Source organism: Rhinolophus ferrumequinum, chromosome 17, assembly GCF_004115265.2.
Source record: "Rhinolophus ferrumequinum isolate MPI-CBG mRhiFer1 chromosome 17, mRhiFer1_v1.p, whole genome shotgun sequence".
NCBI lineage: Eukaryota > Metazoa > Chordata > Mammalia > Chiroptera > Rhinolophidae > Rhinolophus > Rhinolophus ferrumequinum.
In genome coordinates, this window is record NC_046300.1 from 62,855,911 (window position 1) to 62,877,093 (window position 21,183).

At 37.5% G+C, this 21,183-nt stretch overlaps 1 protein-coding gene across 7 annotated transcripts in view; it reads right to left on the reverse strand.

Annotated features, from left to right (window-relative positions):
• Positions 1–2,501: 2,501 nt before the first annotated feature.
• The window catches only part of FRMD4B (FERM domain containing 4B), a 372,884-nt gene continuing 354,202 nt past the window's right edge, over positions 2,502–21,183 (reverse strand). For 5 of the 7 annotated variants that reach the window (XM_033132203.1, XM_033132204.1, XM_033132198.1 and 2 more), the window contains 8 exons: positions 20,047–20,275; positions 17,409–17,465; positions 15,976–16,123; positions 13,425–13,544; positions 11,726–12,537; positions 8,471–8,603; positions 5,539–5,630; positions 3,168–4,482 (listed from right to left, as the gene is read on the reverse strand). In XM_033132203.1, the coding sequence (XP_032988094.1) occupies positions 4,367–4,482; positions 5,539–5,630; positions 8,471–8,603; positions 11,726–12,537; positions 13,425–13,544; positions 15,976–16,123; positions 17,409–17,465; positions 20,047–20,275 (1,707 nt within the window). In that variant the 3' untranslated portion in view covers positions 3,168–4,366. Of the gene's footprint in view, positions 4,483–5,538; positions 5,631–8,470; positions 8,604–11,725; positions 12,538–13,424; positions 13,545–15,975; positions 16,124–17,408; positions 17,466–20,046; positions 20,276–21,183 lie in introns of all 7 variants that reach the window. The other 2 variants (XM_033132201.1, XM_033132199.1) reach the window with 2 other exon arrangements.

Consider the following 21,183-nt stretch of genomic DNA (forward strand, 5'->3'; position numbering starts at 1 on the left):
TAAGCAATCAGAAATGGGGTAGGATCAATAGATACTTTCAGTGCAACTGATCAATATTTAGTTCATTATAGCTATCTGTGATTGTAACAAGTATATTCACTGGTGTGAGACATTTTATTGACTAGAAAACAATTTAAGAAATGTTCTTGGTCCACTGATGTGTTCACATAGCAATAAATAATGTCGCCTGCTGGGCAGCCATCCAAGACCAGGTAGTTTCCTAAATAAGGGTTAGCTTGACCTCTGTTTGGGCTGAGACCTTTCTGCCACTGGCAAATGGAAGCAACTTAGGTCCATTATCTTTACGAAGTAATGAGCAAGGAAAGCTGAGCTTAGCATGTATTCACTTACATTTTCATTAACACATTTTTAAAAATCCTGTTTGCTACCCTTATCAGAGAGAAATTGTTCATAGAACAAGGTAGTAGTAGCTTAGGATTTAGAGTTTGAAAAGTCAGGATCTATTTCCTGCTTTTCTCCTAATTGGTGCATGATTTTTGGCAAATTACTTGACCTTTCTAATTCTCAGATACTTTACCTATAAAATGGAACTAATAGCACTATATTCCTCATTGGGCTGTTATGGGGATTAAATGAGGAAATTACTCATAAAGTGCGTTAACACAGTGGCCTGGTACACACTGAGCTGTAATTAAACAAATGAGAACTCATCTCTGCACAACATACTTTTCTTTTTTCTACTCCAGGCATAAGGCTAGGGGTGGAGAGAAGGCAGAGTGGTAGGAAAAGACCTACGGGAATCCAGAGGAGGGGATAGGAATGGAATGAGAAACATGAGAGATAAGGGGCTCGACAAGCTTTGAGCTGAAAGATGAGTTCAGTTTTGCATCATCTTCTGACTCCATGTATGTGTTAAGATTTTTCTCTCTGGAAATAGACTGCATCTCCATGCCCTGTGAGATAACAGGGGACAACAAGTGACTTGCTTTATTAACAAACATAGATAGCACCTCCTTTGATGTGACTCCAGGTCAGTGCCACTCAACGGGTAGCCAAGCAATTGTGTACTGGAACTTGGGACAAGGTAGGTATAGAAATTGAGAGTTCGTATTTAGAAACTTTGATTGCAATTTGACAGAGTAGTTTTATGTCTGATGAATCTAATAATAAATAGAAATGGATATTTTTGTATCTGTTTATTTCCCTTATCTAGCAATTCATTTTTTAAAACTAAGTATTTCCCTTAGTAATTCACTTTTATTTTACTATAAAAAACTATAGGCCCTCATTGGTTATAAATTTTTTAAAAATGGTCTTTCACCACTGATAGTTTGAGAAGCAATACTCTAGAAAATAATCGAAACTTTTCTACTGTGCTGAAGAAAGTCATTATCCTAATTCTGAAAGTTCTTAAAGACTGCAATTTGGGGAAATTCTTTAGTTTGACCCTTTGTTTCTAAGCACAGGCCAAACTACTCATTTAAAAACAATTCTGGGGGCGGCCAGATAGCCCAGTGGGTTAGAGCACGAGCTCTTAACAACATTACCGGTTGAAGACAGCGACTGGACTTGGAGCTGAGCTGTGCCCTGCACAACTAGATTGAGGGACAACGACTTGACTTGGAGCTGATGGGCCCTGGAGCAATACACTGTTCCCCAATAAAAAATAAAAATGAAAATAATCCTGGAATCATTATTCATAATATTAAGCTTTTATAATCACAAGGAAGATTTATGAAGAATTTTCTCAAATATAGAAAAAAATTAAATATCAAGGAAAGTGAGGCAATTTTTAAATACACCTTGTAAAACACAAATCTTTATGAGGCAGGTCGATATATATTAATAGCATATCAAGATGTGTAAAATGAAAAAAACGTTGAAAAACTGTACTTGTAATATGACACTATTTTTAAAAAGACTATATTAATAGAAAAAAATCTGAACCAATATACAATAAATTGTTATATTTGATAATATTTGACTTGTAGGGCATGGTCATGCTTTTATGTTATATATTTGCTTTGTGTTTGCATTTAAAATTTTTACCACGAGTATATTTTGTAATAAAAAATGAAATTTTCATATTGAAAAATGTACCTCTGTCACTTTTTGGTTACTAATAAACATAGCAATAAAGTGGTTGAGAGATGTTTTTCAAAAAAGATCAGGGGGGAATCATAGAGCAGCCCCACTGTGTTTCTATTCCTACACCTTCTTTTCCCATTTGGGAGCCTAATTCTATTTGTTCTTTCAAAGTACACTTGCAATTATGAGCATACAATTTCTTGAACAGGAAAATGTCACTTCCATGTAAGATACTTGCTCAGAAATATTAAGGTCTCCTTACGTTTTATTTCCCACTCCCCGCTCCCCATTGTTCGGGATAAAAAGATGTCAGGTGAAATATTTTCTTGAATTTAAAAGACCTGCAAAACTAGGATGAATTATGTGTTACAAATAAACAACATTCTTAAGATTAGGAAGCCTACAAATTCCCATCAGTCATCCTCAGTGAGGCAATAAACTACCGTATTTCATCAATTCTAAGACAACTTTATTGTAAGACATAACATTATTGTATGTATCACTAAGAAAGGAAAGAGAAACACTGCCAATTCAACTAGAACATGCCATCAATCAAAAGATGCATCCTGATTTCAGAGATGTAAACATAAAAAAACCTGCATCTTGGAATCAATAAAATAAGGTAATACTATAACCAAGAATCTGCAATCTTGTCCAACAGGATACCTTGAAGTCAAGAGCACCTGAAACTGATTTGTATGAACCCTCAACATAAATGGAAGAAAACGTAAACATTTTCAGTAGCACACCTTTAGTTTATTGACCTATGTAAAAAAATAATAGGTCTTAAAAAGTCAGAATTATAAAAGAATATGCAAAAGAGTATTTCTGTTTCTAGAAGGCTATACAAATATGCAAAAAGGAATAAGTTATTTTTTCTGCATGTCTTTTTTTTTGTTCCAAAATTTCTCCCAAACTTCATTTTTAATGATACAAATGACTAAGGACCAGTTTAACAAATCAATTTTATGTATATATTTACATGCTTTGGAATATAGATAGAAAAAGTTCCAAAAAAGTTGTTCAGAAACTTCTCTATTCACAATATGGACAAGAAACCTGTATAAAAGGGGGGAAGGAGCACCTGTCATAGAATTTGGAATCAGAGTAAAGATGACAAAAAAGATTAATCTGGAATATGGAAATATTTGTTTAAAAAAAAAAACCTAACCATAGACCATAGCTAATTAGTTCTTCCATGGAAAGTATGAGGTAGTTTTAGCCTCATAATTAAATCTACTGCAGCTTGGAGTTTTTTTTTAAATGACTAATCTTGTTTTTGTCACTTGGTGACTTAGAAATAACTGTGGAATCTAGACTTATGCTTACTTTTCTAATGACCACCATTTTAAGGCACACAATATTCATCTAAAATGATGTGGGGTATATATATTTTTTTAATTTTGTTTTGGGTTCTTTCTGTATCACCCTAAAATACTTTTTTAAACTCTTGGTTATAAAACTTTCCATATCAAGTCTGCCATTTCAAATGACAGCCAAGTTGGAGAGTTACCAGCCTGAATAATAGCTCATCATGCCATTGGTATAGAAAGAAAAAAGGAGCTCAATGATATTGTACCTCAGAAAATTCTCCAAACAGAGTGTGTCAATTATTGAGTGGGCTGCTTCATTTTCCCCAGTCTGCTACTACAAAGTTATATTACAGGATGCTACGGCAATAAGTCTTTCTGGAACCCATTTTATGGTGTTTATGAAAACCATCACTCTTTATAATACCCTAACAACATTTACACTCATTCAGAACTTCATGAAAATCCAGCTTCTCTTCAAGTAATTTTCCAATACTGTCTAAATTGTTCATGTCCATGTAGAAATAGCATTATTCTTCATCGGCTCACAAACTCAAACTTTCTGATGGTAAGCAATGACTAAGGAGTTCTGGTTTCCCTTCTCTCTCATTTTGAATTGTGCTCTGGTGTTTCCCCTGCCCTTCTTTCCTCTGGAGATCCACGCACTTTTCACAGTTTTGAGGTTTGCCTTCAACAAATTTTATTCCCTTAAAAAGTGCTTGCTATTGATTAAGGCTGAGTCCTCTTTTGGCAATGGTTCAACATGTGGTCTGACTTTACTCTGTTACCGTAGGTGAGGGCCTGGACTCCGAAAGGCAGGTTGTTGTTCAAGGGTTTGCGTGGCTTAGTGTGTGATTCACTTCCGGGGCAATGTGAGTCCTCTCTTCAACATTTGATGCCTTTAGGTTTCTAAAGCCAAACAGCCTTCTGGGAAGATGAACACATTTTGCAAGGCACACTAGTGTGAGAATGCAGTGCTTGGTCAAGAGGTCCAACTGCAGTTCAGACTAATGTTCCAGGCTTTGAATCTTCATGCCAAAAGAGTCTCTGCTCACTACTCTCCAGGCTGTCTTCCAGCTGGTTTCCATCTGTACTGTCCAGTTGACTGGTCTCTGTGTACTGTCTATGGAAGGAAACCAGAAAAGTTACTACTCGTGGTCATTTTTGTTCCCTGAGTACAAACATGACTACATTCAAAGAAGTTAGTAGAAAGCACTGTTAAGAAAATTATTCAAAACTTGGATATAAGGCAAAGGATGACTGTAGTTCTTTCAGTGTCATACTGGAGCACTGTCTAACAGGCCCATGCAAGAAGCATTTAATTCTCCAGAAATATACACCTTCTTCTAACTGGTATCTACCATTGATTAGGACCAGATTGTGTTAAGTTACACATTAACTTGTATTTTTTTTGTCTAGAAGAAATATAAATAACTTCTGTCTAGTAAGAGATTACGGTTATAGTTTTATTGCCCTGTAGGACATTAACTGGTTTTGTATCTAATCTAGTAATCTCATTCCAGCATTTTTCTCTTTCAGTGTGTTGAACACAGTCCCTTGAATGCTCTTGGAAACAGCTTCACCCTTCTGTTAGTTCTCTTATTAATGAGTTAAATGTTTGACACAGGCCCACTTTTCCATTTGTGTGAGTCATATTTTTAACTTCTGAAAAGGTACTTGACAGCCACATTTTAAGTATTCTTCCAATTAAGGGAATATACCAGATGCTTTCCTCAGGGACAAAGGAATATATTTAGAGGGAGGCAGGGGCACCTTGGGACATTATTTTAGATGTCCAGAGTGTATGGGTCAAGTGTAAATTGCAAATAGTATCACATAGAAAAATCATAGGCATATGTGGATGGTATATCTAACTCAGAGCATCCTATTACAGAAACCATTCCAAAAAGCAAAGCGTCATTCTTGTAATAGTGAGTTAGAATAGGTTAGGTAGTTAGTAGATTTCTCTTTATCTTAAATCTCAATGCCTTTTAGTACAGGTGATAAAAAGCCTTTGGAAGAAGAGTTTTGGAAATAAATACTATGTGCATCCAAATATTTAGTGCTTTCGTCTAATATAAAAACAAAGTCAGATTTCCATAACTTCACACACGAGTCACAGCAAGCAGAACTCCTGCTATGCAAGAAGCAGCACACAGATCTGAGGGACTGTACTTACTACAGCCGGCTGCACTTAGCAAAAGAGAATTTAAAACTGATCTCATTTCTGGAGACACAGCCATTCTCTGGGACAGAAGCCCTTGGTTTTGCCTAGTGATAGGTAGAGTAAGGTAAGATAAGGAAGAGAAAGGGAAATGGAAAACAGGAAGTGAAAGAAACAAAAGTTATTTGAAAGGACAGTTTGCAGCATTTGACCCAAGGCTGACTATATTATATAGCGGGTAGCATAAGAGACTTCAACACTTCTAATTTTGGAAAGTTTATGCTGCTGACAATTATACAACATTGTACAAAGGAAAAAAATTTTTATTGGTAAAAATTTGTGGTTTTTTGTAGTATTAAGATCTGGACACTCTGGGGGAAAAATCTTTAAATAATCTATACTTCATTTATTTAAAAAAAAATCACTGATATATTGCTAAGCATTTCACATCTTTAACGTAAAGGAAGATCTAAAGTTTTTCATCATTGTTGTGAAATCCAATTTCTCCCTTATTTTAAAAATTATATTTTCATCAATAATAACATACAATTTTAGGGTAAAAGTTCTAAAGCTTTATACTTGCCTTATTAATATGTCAAGTTAAATTGATCAAATTATAGCATAATTTTAAAAAATCCTTATATAGACATATAGATGGAAATAAGCAATCCCATAACTCTGTGGCTGGGAAGGTAAACTGGTACATTTTTCTGGAAAGCAAGAGCTTAAAAAATATACTTTTCAATTTAATCCTTTAATTCCATTAATTAAAATGTATCCTAAGGAAATAATCTGGAATTCAGACAAATATTTTGCACAAAAATGTTAATAACAGCATATTTTTATTACCATAAAAAAAAAGAAAATCCAAAAACCTTCTAATTCAAAATATGGGGAACTGTTAAATAAAGTACAGTGTATTTATTAGTGGAATAACATATTGGTCACGTAAAATAAGGTTTCTAAAAAAAGAGTTTCTAAAAAATATGAGAACATGTATTAAGTAAAAAACTGGTATGTAGAATTTTATCTACAATGCAGGATATAAAATTGTATATACAATGTCATTATGACCACGTTAAAAATAGATACAGAAAAATGGGGGAAATGTGCCAAAATGTTAATAGCTGCTATCTCTAGACCAGGGGTGTCCAGACTGCGGCCCGCGGGCCAACTGCTGCCCGCAATCCATTGTTAATTGGCCCGCAGCAAATTCCAAAACTATATTTCGTTTACTTAAATAAACCAGGTGAGGGAATACGTACTTCACCTCGAGTGAGTGGCCCGGCTGTTTGTGTATTTTACCGCATATGGCCCTTGGTGAAAAACGTTGAAAAAGTTTGGACACCCCTGCTCTAGATGGTGGTGGTATGGGTAAATTATTTCCTACTTATTTATCCCTTTATTATTTTCTTAATTTTCTACAATGAGCTCATGTTATGCGCAAGCGCAAACATACACAATAGGGATCTTTAAATAGTTCTCATTTCCTGTATATTGTGCCCCTCTGACATCAGACTCCCCTATCAAGCCATCTTAGGCTGGCTGAAATAGATAGGCAGACTCACTAAAAGCAGATGTTCTCTAAAAATGTTTAGCACTTACTGAGTCCAGTGAAAGTGTTGGTAAGGACACTATGAGAACTGTCTTATACACTGAATGTTTTATATAATTTCTAACCGAGTCAACAAAAGGAAAGTAAATCTATACAACCATGAAAACTATTTGCAAATGTATTATACGAAATGATTAGAACTGAACTGAAAAAGTTCAGCATCAATTCTGGGCCAATGTCATTTTAGTTCTTGCTCTTAACTCAATTCTCAACCATTATTTACAGAAATCCAAGCTATCTGACATCCTCTGAGTTACGTTTTCATTAAAATTCTATTTTGAGCACACCCTTTGTTGAGTTGAGACAATTGGCCTCATATTTCAAGCCAAGAAAAACTCCTGCTGAATATGGAGAAGAAAAATAAGGCTTTGGGGGATGAATATCTCCAATTTGCTTGTAATACTGAGTGCTTTAATAAGAAACTAACCTCTCAAATTCACCGGTAGAAAGATCTTTATGAATTATATTCTGTAAGACTTCTACGTCTGAAGTATCTGATTTACAGAAAGCAAAATTAAATTTTCTAAAAACACCCAGAAAATACTTTACTTCTTGGCATCATGGGTGTGGATCATATTCTGTGAGAAAGTGGCAGGAGAAATGACCCCTTCAAACCTAACTTCTCCTATGTATACAAAGAATTGAAAAACATGTAATTCTGAGTTTGCAATCTTTTTTAAAATCACATTTTAAGAAATTATTCTTGTGTATTTCCTCTAAATGTTTATAAAGAATTACTTTTACAAATACGACAGCTGTTGATTCTTAATAAACATAGGTTCAGACACAAAAAGGCAGCAAATGTTTGAAATCAAGCCCACCAACTGTCTATGAAGAATCTTGGTATGAACAGCTTTTTCTAGAGTAGAGATATTTTTCCTGCAAGGTTCCAGAAGAGGCTTAAGTAGATAAATCAAAAATACAGCTTCAAGTACGACAATAAAAAACAAACCCTCAAACACAGAATTTAAGGTACAGAACTCTAAGAACCAGGTCAAATTTGAATGAGCTAGATTATCAGTCAACAAACTTTTCCTTAAAGGGCCAGATATTTTTGGCTTTGTTGGCCATACCGTCTCTGTCACAACTACTCCACTCTGCCCACATAGTGCAAAAACAGCCATAAATAATACATAACTTATGAGTATGAGTATGGCTGTTTTCCAATAAAATTTTATTTACAAAAACAGATGGCAAAACTGGTTTTGACCCGTAGGCTATAGTTTGCTAACCCTTGAACTAGATTACTTAGAGTTCATAAAATAAAACAGGATTCCTGAAATCTTTTGACCAGGAACAGGCTACTAGAATTTTCGATCATTGCGTCCTCACCTGCCTGGAGAGGGCAAAGGATTATAGATGTTGCCATAGCAGCTGGTGTAAGAAGAATGTGCTGGAATCTCGTATTCAGAAAGCCCTACGGTTATCTGGGTCCTCCAGTTCCCAGAAGCATTTGTAGAAGACACTAGAAATAAAAATAGAAAAATAGACAAAATTAGTGGTAATATTTAAAGTGAAAATTAGGCCATTTAAATGTACATTATAATCAGCTGTGTGCAAAGTAGAGCTAAGAGCCAATGTTTGGAATCAGCAGAGTTCCTATTCCAATTTGTCCCTTGCTGGCCATGTGACCTTGGGCAAATAGTTCATCCTCTTGAAGTCTCAGGTTACTCATCTGTAAAGTGGGGATAATAATATAAATATAATCTGTATAGAGATAATATCAGTATTCAATAAAGTAATGTATGAAAGTGTTTAGTACTGTGCCTGATACAAAGTAAGCACTCAGTAAATGATAGCTCTGAATATTATTATTAATGGGGATAAGGTTAATTAAAAGACATACTGTAAAAAAAATAACACAAAAAGCAAGCCAGAAAGAAAAAAAACAAAAAACAAAAACCAAAAAACCCACCTACTATATTGAGAGAATCTTCCCATTTGGGCTATGGTGGCGGGATACACAAAACTTCAGTTGTAATGGTAAGGAAACTTTGAGTTTCTTGGAGGACTTTGGAGGAAAAACAGTCTGTAAATTGAGTCGTTGAGACTTGACTGTTCCTCAGCCAAAGGCAGGTCACAAGGAGGATCAAGGCATATTTTTTGCCTTTAAAAAAAGGTGGCGCGGAGGAGAAGGTAAGTAGAATAGGAAGGATTTCAGGAAGAATAGATTTAGTTGTACTGAGGTACAGGACTGGAACGAGACCAGGGCATAACTGGGGAGCAAAGCCCAGTGAAAGCCCCATTGCTAGGCGTCTGTGGTCCTCTCTCAAAAACCAGTCCTGCTCCATGCCTACGATGCAGAGGAGACCACAATGCCACGCTGTTTATCCAAGACAAGTAACAGCTTTACTCGTGGATCCTGCCAGCTCTCCTCCATTTCCTGTTTCTGGCAGCCAACCTCTTCCTCTTCTCTCTCACACCCCCAAAGCACTTGTGACCAGTGAGGGAGAAATACATTTCAAAACTCATCTGTAGCCCTGGATGCCACCAGGTTTTGACTCAAAGATGGGACCCTTCACTTTGAGCTTCCAAGAACGTTTCACCAGTCTCAGTCAGGGGCTGTGAGGCTTGGTGGTTAAGATGTCAGAGCTGGGATAGAATTCCCACTCCATCACTTACTAGCTTCGGGGCTTGGGCAGGGTCATTTACACTTTCTCAGCCAGAACTGCCTCAGCTGTGAAATGAGGATAATAATGATAATAAACATAACACTCACATACAGAACTGCTGCATACATTAAATGGGAGAGTGCTGAGCACACAAAGTGCTGAGCATGCCACACGGCACATGGTAACTTGCCAATGAATGGAGGCTGTCATTACTCCTCCTTTAAATAAAACAGAGTCACCGAGAGAGCCTTTAGGTGGCTAGAAGGAACTACAAAACCCCTGATGAATTTGGCAAATAATCGGAAACTTGTCTCTCCACGAGAATGATGCATGCCTGTTGTAATACATTCCTGTGGCTATAAAATATAGACAGGAATGAGGAAAATCCCAAAGGAATTCTGGGAGCACTGATTCCATACCTCTAATGCCTGAGAAAACTATGCCTTTTGGTCTATGGGGCCAAATCCTGCTGGTGTCAGCAAGGCTCACACCTGGTCCAAATCAGGAAGCGTTATCTCCACTCTCACCTTTGCCCCAGACACTGAGCCAACGGTTAGGAATGGTGCTGTTTCTGGGTTACACCTGCTTCTCCCCAGCCTCACTGTTTAAGGAGGAATTACCCCAGCCTTGTGCCCTGATAACCATCCTCGGGCATGTCAGTCTTCCTCGCTTGGTTCTTTCTTTGTAGCACTCTGCCCAGGTTTGGTTTTTGAAAGTTTCTCATGTGATACCCTGAACTTTAGGGGAAGAAAGATATTCTCTAGATCAGAGCCATAAATAAAACGAAATAATTCAGGAGCGTTTTTATATGTTAGATGTGGTATTAGATGGGAAGCCCTAGCAGAAGTCCAAAGTCCTGCCTAAACAGAAGAGAACTTGAACCCAAATAGAAATCTCCATGGAAATGCCTCTTGTCAACAAGCTTGTGAAACTTTTAAAGGTACAGTTTTCACTGACTATTCCACAATGATTCAGGAATTCCTGTGCATGTCTCACTAAGGTGTCATGCGTGAAGGAGGGGGCAAGACTCATGCCCTCAGGTTTTCATGCAGTTTAAGAATTCATTCATTTCTTAGAAGCTTTAAAATTGCTTAATTTCCATACATTCCTGGGACTGCTCACTAGACTGAAGTCATCAAGGCCAGGAAGTTGTCCCACACTGGCTTCTCCACATCTTGGATGTGCCTGCTTATCTGCTGAATAACTAAACCATAGCCAGACACTCCTTTTATCTACCCATTCTCTACTTACAGTACTTAGCACAGCTGGGGGGACACAATAAGTCTTCCATCAATGTTAGTGCAGTTAGGGGCCAAGGTCAGTGCATGAAGAGAACGTCTCTAATCAAAATTATCTTTGAAAATCCCTTAACTCAACTGTAAATTGGAGTATATGTGATTACTGAATTGAGTGAAGACATGCAAAGTACTTAGAACAGTGCCAGGAACACTGCTCAATCAATACCAGCCCCTGTCACAATTATTAGACACCTTATGAAGATACCTGAGCATTTGAAACAAACTGCCTATAGATGATCAAATTACTGGGGATGAACAGGGAAAGCTGTATAATGCATTTTCTTTGGACCTGAAGGGTTTACCCTGCTCTTTTATAATAATATATCAAACCTCAATGAGCTGAACACAGGTAAGAGATGTGACTGTCAATGTAAGACCTAGGAAAGATAAAATACATGAAAGCCCCTACCGTAGGACAGCACACAGAGCAGATGCTCAATAAACGTTTCTTGGATCTCAATCTACACCTTGGTTCATCAGACTCACGTGGATGGTGTTCTTTGGAAAGCTGGAGAGAACTGTTTCAAGGTGGCAATTGTTATTGTGGATCCATCCAATGGTTACGACTCTCCTGACCTTGTGTTGCTCTCATGGCCCTTGAGGGGAGTGGTTTTGGGTGGGTGGGGAACACGAGGTAAGTTTAATCCGGGTAGCAAGTGCCTCCTCAAGATTCTTACCTGAAGAGTAGGAAGACGCTCGGCTGCTTGGAGAACAGGGAACTTGCAGCCCGGCAAAGCCCAGGCATCTCTGTGACCCTCTATCTGAGTCAAAGCTGGTCTGTGGGCTGTGCCCCTGCTCCTTTTGTCCAGAGGCCCGCTGGTACCAGCCACGCAGGTGCTCTGCAACTAAGGCCTTGTGGATGTTTTTGGTGATGTGCTCTGACTTGGCAGCAGCCTTCCTCGGCAGCCGGAGGGTTGCATATGGGTTGTGGGGCACCCGGTTGACCTCGTCTTCATGAAAGGACCTGCTGTAATCCCTTTGGCGGTCATACCCATAGTGGGCCAAGGAGCGGTAGGAAGGGTTGACGCTGTACTGCCCCTCAGTGTCATTCTCGTAGACGTAGCCGCCGCTGTAATAAAGGTCACACTCGGTGTACGGTGTGTACCCAGCGATGCAGTAATTGGAGGAAGGCTGCTCCTGACTCCTCGTGTAGACGCCGTTCCTCCAACTATCCTTTTGTGCTAGGTTGGGCATGCTTCCTGAATTTGAGGTGGAAACATTTTGTTTCTTGGACCTTCTCCGACCCCTGGCACGAGTGTCCAGGGTCTGTGTGGTGTAATAGGGGCTGGTGACGGGCGCCACAAAGTAATATTCTGTGCTGGATTGGCTGGTGTAGGAAGACCCATCATCCAGGATTTCCGTGCTGCTGCTTCTTTGGGATCTGGAAAGGGAGAAAAATGGCTTATCGTTGTCCATCTCAGAGAGCAGGTGGGACTGGGACTCCAGGCTTCCACTCCGCTGGCGGCAGTGCTGAGATGAAGACTCGGGTCTGCAAGAGGAGAAAGGCAAACTTGTAAATGAGAAAGAAAGAAAGGAGGACCAAAACAAGGAGAAAGAACACCACGTTGAAGGATTTAATAGCTACTGAATTGCAATAGGACTTGAAAGGTTTCCAAAGCTGACCACACACTAGAACCTACTTGTTCACATAATCCACTGGTTCACACATAGTTCACTGCCATGGTCAAAATGAGAAAAGAACCAGGTTGCTCAACAGTGCAATCTACATCTTTTCTTGAGAATAAGAAAGATGAACTGATGATACACAATCTGCATCAAAGCTTGAAAAAAAAAGAAAACAACCCGCAGTCTTTGGAGGGTCCTTTCTTCCAACAGGATAGGAGGCTACGTAGACAGAGCCTGGGCTCTGGTGGTGGAGATATGTGGGTGAGTCATGACCCGGGGTCATGACCCTGCCATTTCCCAGCTGTGTGAGCGTGGGCAATGATTTAACCTCGCTAAACCTCGCTTCCTCCTCTGTAAAATGAGGACAAAAACAGCATCTAATATCCACAGTTAGGCTTGTTGTGGGGACTAAATAATATGATGCATATAAAGTGGCACAGCCTTCAGCCAACACTTCTAAATGTGGCGATTGGCATTATCTTCATCCTCACCAGTGAATAACGAATAGTAATGTATGGTTGGAAAAATTAAGGTATAAAAATGTAAGGATGAACAAAATACTCGAACAAAATACATTTCAAGTACATTTTCTTTGCTGACATAAATGGAACTGTGAGTAGAAAATGTAGATCCATAAAATGGAGTCCTGTTGCAGAAAGTCCCTTAAAATAATTACAAAGCATAACAAGTAAAACAGAACGTTAAAGCCAAGGTTAACAGAGCCAAACAACTGGAATAAAGTGCTCTTACTCTAAGTGGCTGCTGCTGTAAGCGTTTCGGGTGAGAACTGGTGTGGTGGGCATGCTTCGTCCTCCCTGGGGCCGCCTCTCCAGGGTTTTGTAAGGGCTGTTGTATGTCGACAGCATTTCTCTGTGATGGCAAAAAGAATTCAGGAAATGATGAGTCTCCCAACATCTCTGGCAAACTTCTCATAAGCTGGAGGAAAGGGAGCATGGGTAGAAACCTGGGAAGGGTGTCTTAGTGGCTCAATATCCTGATATGTCCTAGATACTAAACTTTGCCCTTAAGTGTGAAAGTAGTGTAGACAATATGTAAGCGAATGGGGTAGTCTGTGTGCCAATAAAAGTTGACTATGACACTGAAATTCAAATTTCATGTAATTGTCATATCACAAAATGTTATTGCTTTTGATTTCCCCTCCAACTAATTAAAAATATAAAAACCACTCTTAGCTCAGGGGCCACATAAAAATAGGTGTTAGGATGAATTTGGCTAGTGGGTCCCTGAACTGGAAGGCAACATCCTTACATCACTTTGCCCACTTCCCAGTACAGTGAGAACACAACTTGAAGTTAATTTTTAAATTAAATGACTTTGATTGACTTTTTACTTATTACAAAAGCATGTGAAGTTCACTGCAGAAAAATTAAAAAATACAGATAAAAAAGAAAAATTTAAATGTCCATAATCTGATACCTCAGGTAGAGCCAGTCAATACTAAATGTTTTCAGATATTTTCCCTAAGCACATATACTTAAAAGCATTTATACTTTTCGACAATAAGTATGAAATCTTACTGTATTTCTCTTTCAAAACCCACCTAAACAATTTAAATTATATCTAATGTTTCATGTTGCTTAATATTTGTTTACAATGTTAGTTTAATGACTGTGTAGCATTCGACTATAAGGATTTACCATAATTTATTTAAACAATACACTAGTTGAGCATTTGGGTTGCTTTCAATTTGCTGGGAATATAAACAGTACTGCAATGAGCATTCTGTATGTAATTAGTTCACCAGGAAAAATTCCTGTAAGTGAAATCGCTGGGTCAAATAGTAAACTCATTGTAAGCTATTGGAGATGTGGGCATAATTCTTTTTAAGATAATGATTCTTAGTTGTGATTCTTTCTTTTGTTGAAATAGCTTTGTTTTCCCCAATGTAATAGATATACCTGTCCTGTGCTATCTAATAGCACTTTCTTCAATGATGGAAATGTGCTATTAATATATCTGTTCTGCCCAATATTATACACCCTAGCCACGTGTGCCTGTTAAGCACGTGAAGTGGTTAGTATGACTGAGGAACTGAATTTTCGATTTTATTTACTTTTCATTACACTGTATAGCACAGCTCTACACACTTGGATCTCTGTTGTTTAAGGCAACAGTTCTTAAATGTCAATCCACAGATTGGGGCTAATATGTGATAAAGGTTTTCACTGGTCTTTGACAAATGAGCAATATAACAAAGTGTTAGTTTTACTTTCATAAGTAAAAAATGATTTAATCTAAATAATCTTTTATTTGAAGACTAATTTCCATCTTCTCTGAGAGACAGTATTAACATATTAACTAAAATTACATCGCAGATTTTGGTGTGGGCTACCTAGGTTCAAATCCTAATTCTGACATTTACTCATTGATGAACCTGACAAGATATTCATGCTTTCTGGTCCTCAGTGTACTTATCTGTAAATGGTAATGACAGTAGTAATAATATCAGGATTTTTGTGAGGATTAAATTCATTGATATACATTAAAGCACTTTGAAGAGTGTCTGAACAGCATACAGTATTTGACCAGCATATATAGGAAGTCCTCAATAAATGTTAACTTCATCTCATGATGATGATGATATTTTGGGTATTTAAATGCCTTTTTTTTTTTTCATGAAATCATGATGCTGTTTGTGTGCACATTCTGATTAGACAAAGTAAACAGTCGGCAATCCTATCTTGGGTCCCATTTTTAAAAAAAATAGTATTAATCAACCAAATTTTTGGAATCATTGGTCTGTCATCTTTATATTTTATTTATTTATTTATTTTTAATTTAATTTAATTTTTGTTTGGTCTGTCATCTTTTAAAAATCTGGTGTTATTGCCCTGCTAACATTTACCTGAGATACTTGAGAAAAAAGTTATATTATCTGTTTACAGCTCAAAATTAGTTGAAGCCCCATTTTTATTTGAAGAATTGGAAGTCAGTCCTGTCATTGGTTTGGTAAAACAGTATTTAATGACAGATTTCTGAGAGCATGGGTCATGAAAATGAACTTTGGGTACTATATCCAAATCCCTATAATTTAGTATAAATCAAACAGACTTTAAATACAAGGAAATAGCCAAATGTTTTTTAAAAGAGAATTTAAAAACACTTCTACTTGTGTCACCACAAATAACTGGGTTTCTGTGCTTCAGTTTCTGTGCTTCAGTTTTACAAACTGACCCCTTCTGGAAGGATAAATAGGATAATACAAAAGCGGGTTGACTATTTTGGAGAAAAGATCTGCAAGCTGCAAGACACTGGCCTCACTGATGAAGTGACTTCTCACCTGGACTGCCTGGTGTCCACAAACTGCTCGTTGATGGACGACTTTCTGAAATGGATTCGCTCAAGACCAAGAGACTTGGGGGGAAGAATTCTTGGAGAATGAGGTACTGAACTTGACCGCTGCCCAGCAAGAGTGAAAGCATCATTGGCTATAATAAGTAAAAGAATGAATGAATGAATGAATGAATAAGTAGGTAAATAAATACCTTGCCAACACCCCCTGAAGAAGACATCAGAAGATCTGGTGAACAAAGTATTCTTCCATTGATGATGTTTTTAGAAGCATGTAACTTTTAGGACATTTATTTTTATATTTTATACACTACAAAAAAAAAATTACTGAATACTCTTGTGGGGCCTGATCCAACTTTTGCCAATTCAATAGGTGCTACTCTGAGCAAAGAAATCAGGTAAGTGGAATAGGTGATACTACAGCTTTTCTAAAGTTATATTAGACAAAAACCCCAGTATATAAAAAGCCAAGAGGAAGGTGGACTGTAAAGTTGGCCTAGATCGTTTTTGCTCAACTTCACTTCGAAAGTTCTTAGGCCTCTTTGGCTGACCAGAGGCTCATCCTGGCATTGAAAGTGATGAAGCTGATTTATGTTAAGAGATTAGAGACTTGTTATGTCTCCCATTGATACTTGTATTTTCAAAGAGGAATGGCAAGTATGACTAAACCTCAGCTCAAAGGAAGAATTCTGAAACGGTGTAATTTCATGTACCATAAAACTTGGAGGAAGATAAAGCAGTGGGGGTTAGTGGCTTCCTCGAATTCATTAAATCATATCAGATAGATAGATAGCCACTACTCTGCTTAATCACAGGGACCACAAGGAAACACTCTATCACCTCATATGAAATTCGTTCCATCATGAAATGTGTTGAAGAAACACAGGCCATCACAACACAGACAGCCTACTTCTAGGAAACTGACACAATGACATGTAACCCAATTTCTAAAATGTGAATTTCTTCCTAAGGAAAAGAAAATAAACTCCCAGTTATCCAGAATACAGTGAAAATCACAGTCTACACTATAATTTCCTGGTTTCCAAATATATAAAATGTCATCATTGGAAAAGCCAGATGAAGGACTCTTTGTATTATTTATACAATCCCCTGTGAGTCTGTAATTACTCTGATAAAAAGTTTTAAAAAATCCTACAGAGGCTCACAAATCCTTATCAAGAAACTCATTCATGTTACGGTATTCTGATCCCCAAAGTTATGTGATTTGTATGGTACTGTATTTAATGCTAACCTGCGAAGAAGTTAATTGTAATTTCTCTTTCCCAACCTTTCTGCATAAATATAAGTTAGTTGACTTTACTGTTCCTTAAGGAATAACAAACAGGCTTTAGTTAATTAAAAAAAATTATCTTAATATTTCAGAACATACAATATTTTAAACCAAAAAGGGGAGCTACTTACAATCATCATAGGTGGTAGTGTCGGACAAAGAGCTGCTCTCTGATGGTATTATGTCTTCTGTGAATTAGAATTACTCACTTTAGTTTAATTGTGCATTTAGACACCTATAGTGAGGTAACAAAGCAATCCTAACGGAGTACATCTGATTTAGATAAATGTAACTACAGTACGTTAAGAATAATTGACTATTAGAAGAATGAACTCATTTACTATTGAAGATAGAAACATCTTACATACTGTATAAATATTACATTGGACTATTTCTTAAAATGGAACAGACTTCAAGGGAGTTTTGGTTTTCAACTAGTTTTCAATCTAGATTCTACATGGGATGAAAACTTTACCCTATACATTGAGTGGTTACAACCAACAGACTGGAAAGAACAACTATGCCATTCGTGTCATAAATGCTAAATGTTATGTAAAATACACTCGAACCCTCATTTGAGAATCTGCCGTGCTCGCTTCGGCAGCACATATACTAAAATTGGATAATCTGCTGTTAGTATAACTTATTTTTAGACCCCTCTCCTGAAGAAAGGGGCCTCTCCTTAATAGAGTGTGGACACTTAGTGGTGCATCAGTGTTCACAGTTTTGAGCCGTGGGTATAGCACTACTGACACTTGGACTGGATGATTCTCTGTCGGGAGGTGCTGTCTCTCGCATTGCAGGACCCCCAGCCTCCACCCACTGGATGTCGACAGCACCCCCACCTGCAGTTTTGACGGTCAGAAATGTCTGCAGATCTTGCCAGATGTTCCTGGGAAGTAAAACTGCCCCTGGTCGAGAACCACTGAGTTAGACACACATGGTTTCAAATCTTGGTAAATTACTTAATGTCTCTGAGCATCAGTTGGCTCACTTGAAAATGCGGATAAGAACAGTCCTAGGGAATAGTGCTGAGGTGAACATTAAATGAAAGAATGGATGTAAAGCCTTTAGCCCAGCTCCTGGCACAGGACAAATGCTCAAAAGACATTAGCTATACTTGTTACTTTTGTTAGCTAGACAGTGTACTGGAAAAAGAACCCCGGTGGTTGGAAAGGCCTATAGGGCCCTCGGTATTACTGGTGCCCACCAAAGGTTAAAAAAATGTATTGAGCCAAAAGAGACAGAACAGATATGCTGATCTGTTTTGGCATACCATTCTTTATTCAGTGTCAAGTATTGGCCAGGTTACAGGCAAATACGACACCTCGATGTAAACTTCAAAGCCATTATGAAGGGGTTCTCCCCCATCTCATCTCAAATGTTAATCTCTGTCGGAGCCAGGCCGACTAGCTCTTAATTGGACACACAGCAGAGCTTAAAGGCAAGGTGCCAGTATAGTCAGCTGTCAGACACACTTAAAAAACAAAATCTACCCAGTATAAATGCTCAACCATTGGCACCATCTGCTGCCCAAATGTCAGTCACTGTAGAGGAGAACACTTGAATCTTGCACAGTTTGGGGATGAATGGGCAACAACAAATGGCTATGAAAGTTAAGTGCACAGCTAATCACTCATCTCTGTGAGTACAGAATATAACCACCAACAAGGCCAGCTGGATTTGGCATCCAGAGTCAAAGCCATCCTCAACTCTCCAGCTGCAGCTGACTAACACTTGTGTGTGCACGTCTGTGCCTTCATGTTCCAAAAGCTTTATCTCTGATTTCAAAATCACATGCCCTGAACCCAACTAGACTTTAAACCTAGTTACCATATTTGTCAAATCTAAGATATACAATTATTTTATGTCCCAGTAAGAAAAGAAAAAAAGGCTGCCAACATCATAAGAATTATCCCAATTTTATAAATATTTAAATGTGAAAAAAAAGTCTTAGAATCCAAGAAATATAATTATATTTCAACCAATTATCATGGTTAAAAACTGTGCTAATAAATATGTAAGGCCAACTGGACTTGAAATCTACTTAAATGAAATTTTTTGGTTTACTTTTCTTCTGAATATGAAAGTCTTAGATACATAATGTTGAGAATTTTGAAAATATACAGAAGGGTATTAAGAAGAAAATTAAGTTACTTGAAATTCCACAACAATTAGTATTTTAAAATATTTCCCAAGCAGTCTTTATGTGTATGTATTTATACAATGCTGGGATCAAGTAGTAGTGAGAATTTTGTATCCTGCCTTTCTGCATTTCACGTTATATCATGAACATTTTGCTTGTATCTTTAAATAGCCTCCACAGATGACAATAATTATGAGAGTTCTTTTATATCCACGTAAGTTGAATAAGTCTTTAAAAAACTGTATGGTTTGCTGCATGAAAAACTTTTGGGAAACTCCTGGGTAGGGCCCAGCTCTCTTAATACTCTGTGTTGTCAAATATGTTTCTTGCAATGACATAAGGCCAATTAAATGTGAATCTGTATTATTATGAACCAATGTTGTTGTAAAGCCCTTTCATCCTGAAAATTAAATCAATGCAGTAGGATCGTATTATTACAATAGTGAGAATGTCACTGAAAACCAAGTTTACATACTACAAGACTGAAATTCCAAACCATTTTTATCCTAAGAAAATTACTTTTAATCCTGTTCTTGAGTCTCTCACCAAATGAACTGGTTTGGAAATGCTATCTACCATCAAGAGTCTGGACTACATGACTCAAAAAACTACTTGTTACTAACCTGGTAAAATCACTGTCCCTTTCTGGCTGGGTTTCTTTCCACATCTAATTCGGTATTCATTTATTGCATTTTCAATCTCCTGAAGCTTTTTCACTGCATCCGTGTAATCTTGCTTTCGTTTTTTCTTCACGGTTTTACAAAGGTCTGGCTCACTGGCAAGTTTTTTTGCAGCTTCTACCAGCTTTTGCTGTATTAGGAAATTGCTCTCCAGTTCTTGCAAAGCAGGATCCTGCATTTATACAATGATATTGTTTTATTTGTATGGACACATACAGTCATTCTCACATGCACTGGATAAATAAATCAAATTTCTTGTGCATTCTCTAATCAGATGCTCTTTGAGAATAAAATCTTCCTAAGTGTTACTGCATAGGTATCCTCAAACACTTTCTTAGAAGACAAGACCTCCCTAATCCATTTACTTAAACTTCCCATTAGTCTAGACCTCTTTCCTTTTCAAAGAAGGGAATGGCCTTTCATTCATTCAGTTTGGTTGGGTAAAGATCCTATTTTTCAAGATGGGATTCTTAGCCCAAGATTCATAGACGCAGAATGTTGTTATATTCAGATGCATAGCTTTAGAGACAGATAAATTTGGGTTTGATTCCTCTTTCTGATGGTTCCTGGCTGCATAACCCCCAAACATGCTGCTTAATTTTTTAATGATGCAGTTTTTTTTTCTCATTTGTAAAATGGAGATAACATCTACCTTGCTCAAGTATGGTGAAGATGAAATGAGATAACATATGTGTATTGCTTAGTTCAGAGCTGGGAATATAGTGAGCACTCAAGAAATTGCAAAGCTCACTCACTCTATTAGTGATGGAAACTGCTATCATTTTCTAAAGCCAACAGGGCTAAATTTCTACAAGAAACACGAGTAAGATCGCACTGTCTGATGACATGCAAATGAGAAAGTACGTTCTACATTGGCTAAGAAATCTTTTAACTTTATTATACCCTAGTGCTGTACATGTATTATCTCACTGCATAATCTTCTGTCCCTCAGGGGGAAACAAGCACTGCACCCCCATTTTGTAGAAGAGGAAACTGAGACCCGAGAAATGAGACTTCAAAGAGAGTAAACTATTCGCAAAGGCAACTACTTAGATTTAAATGGAAGAGTCTAATGTCAGA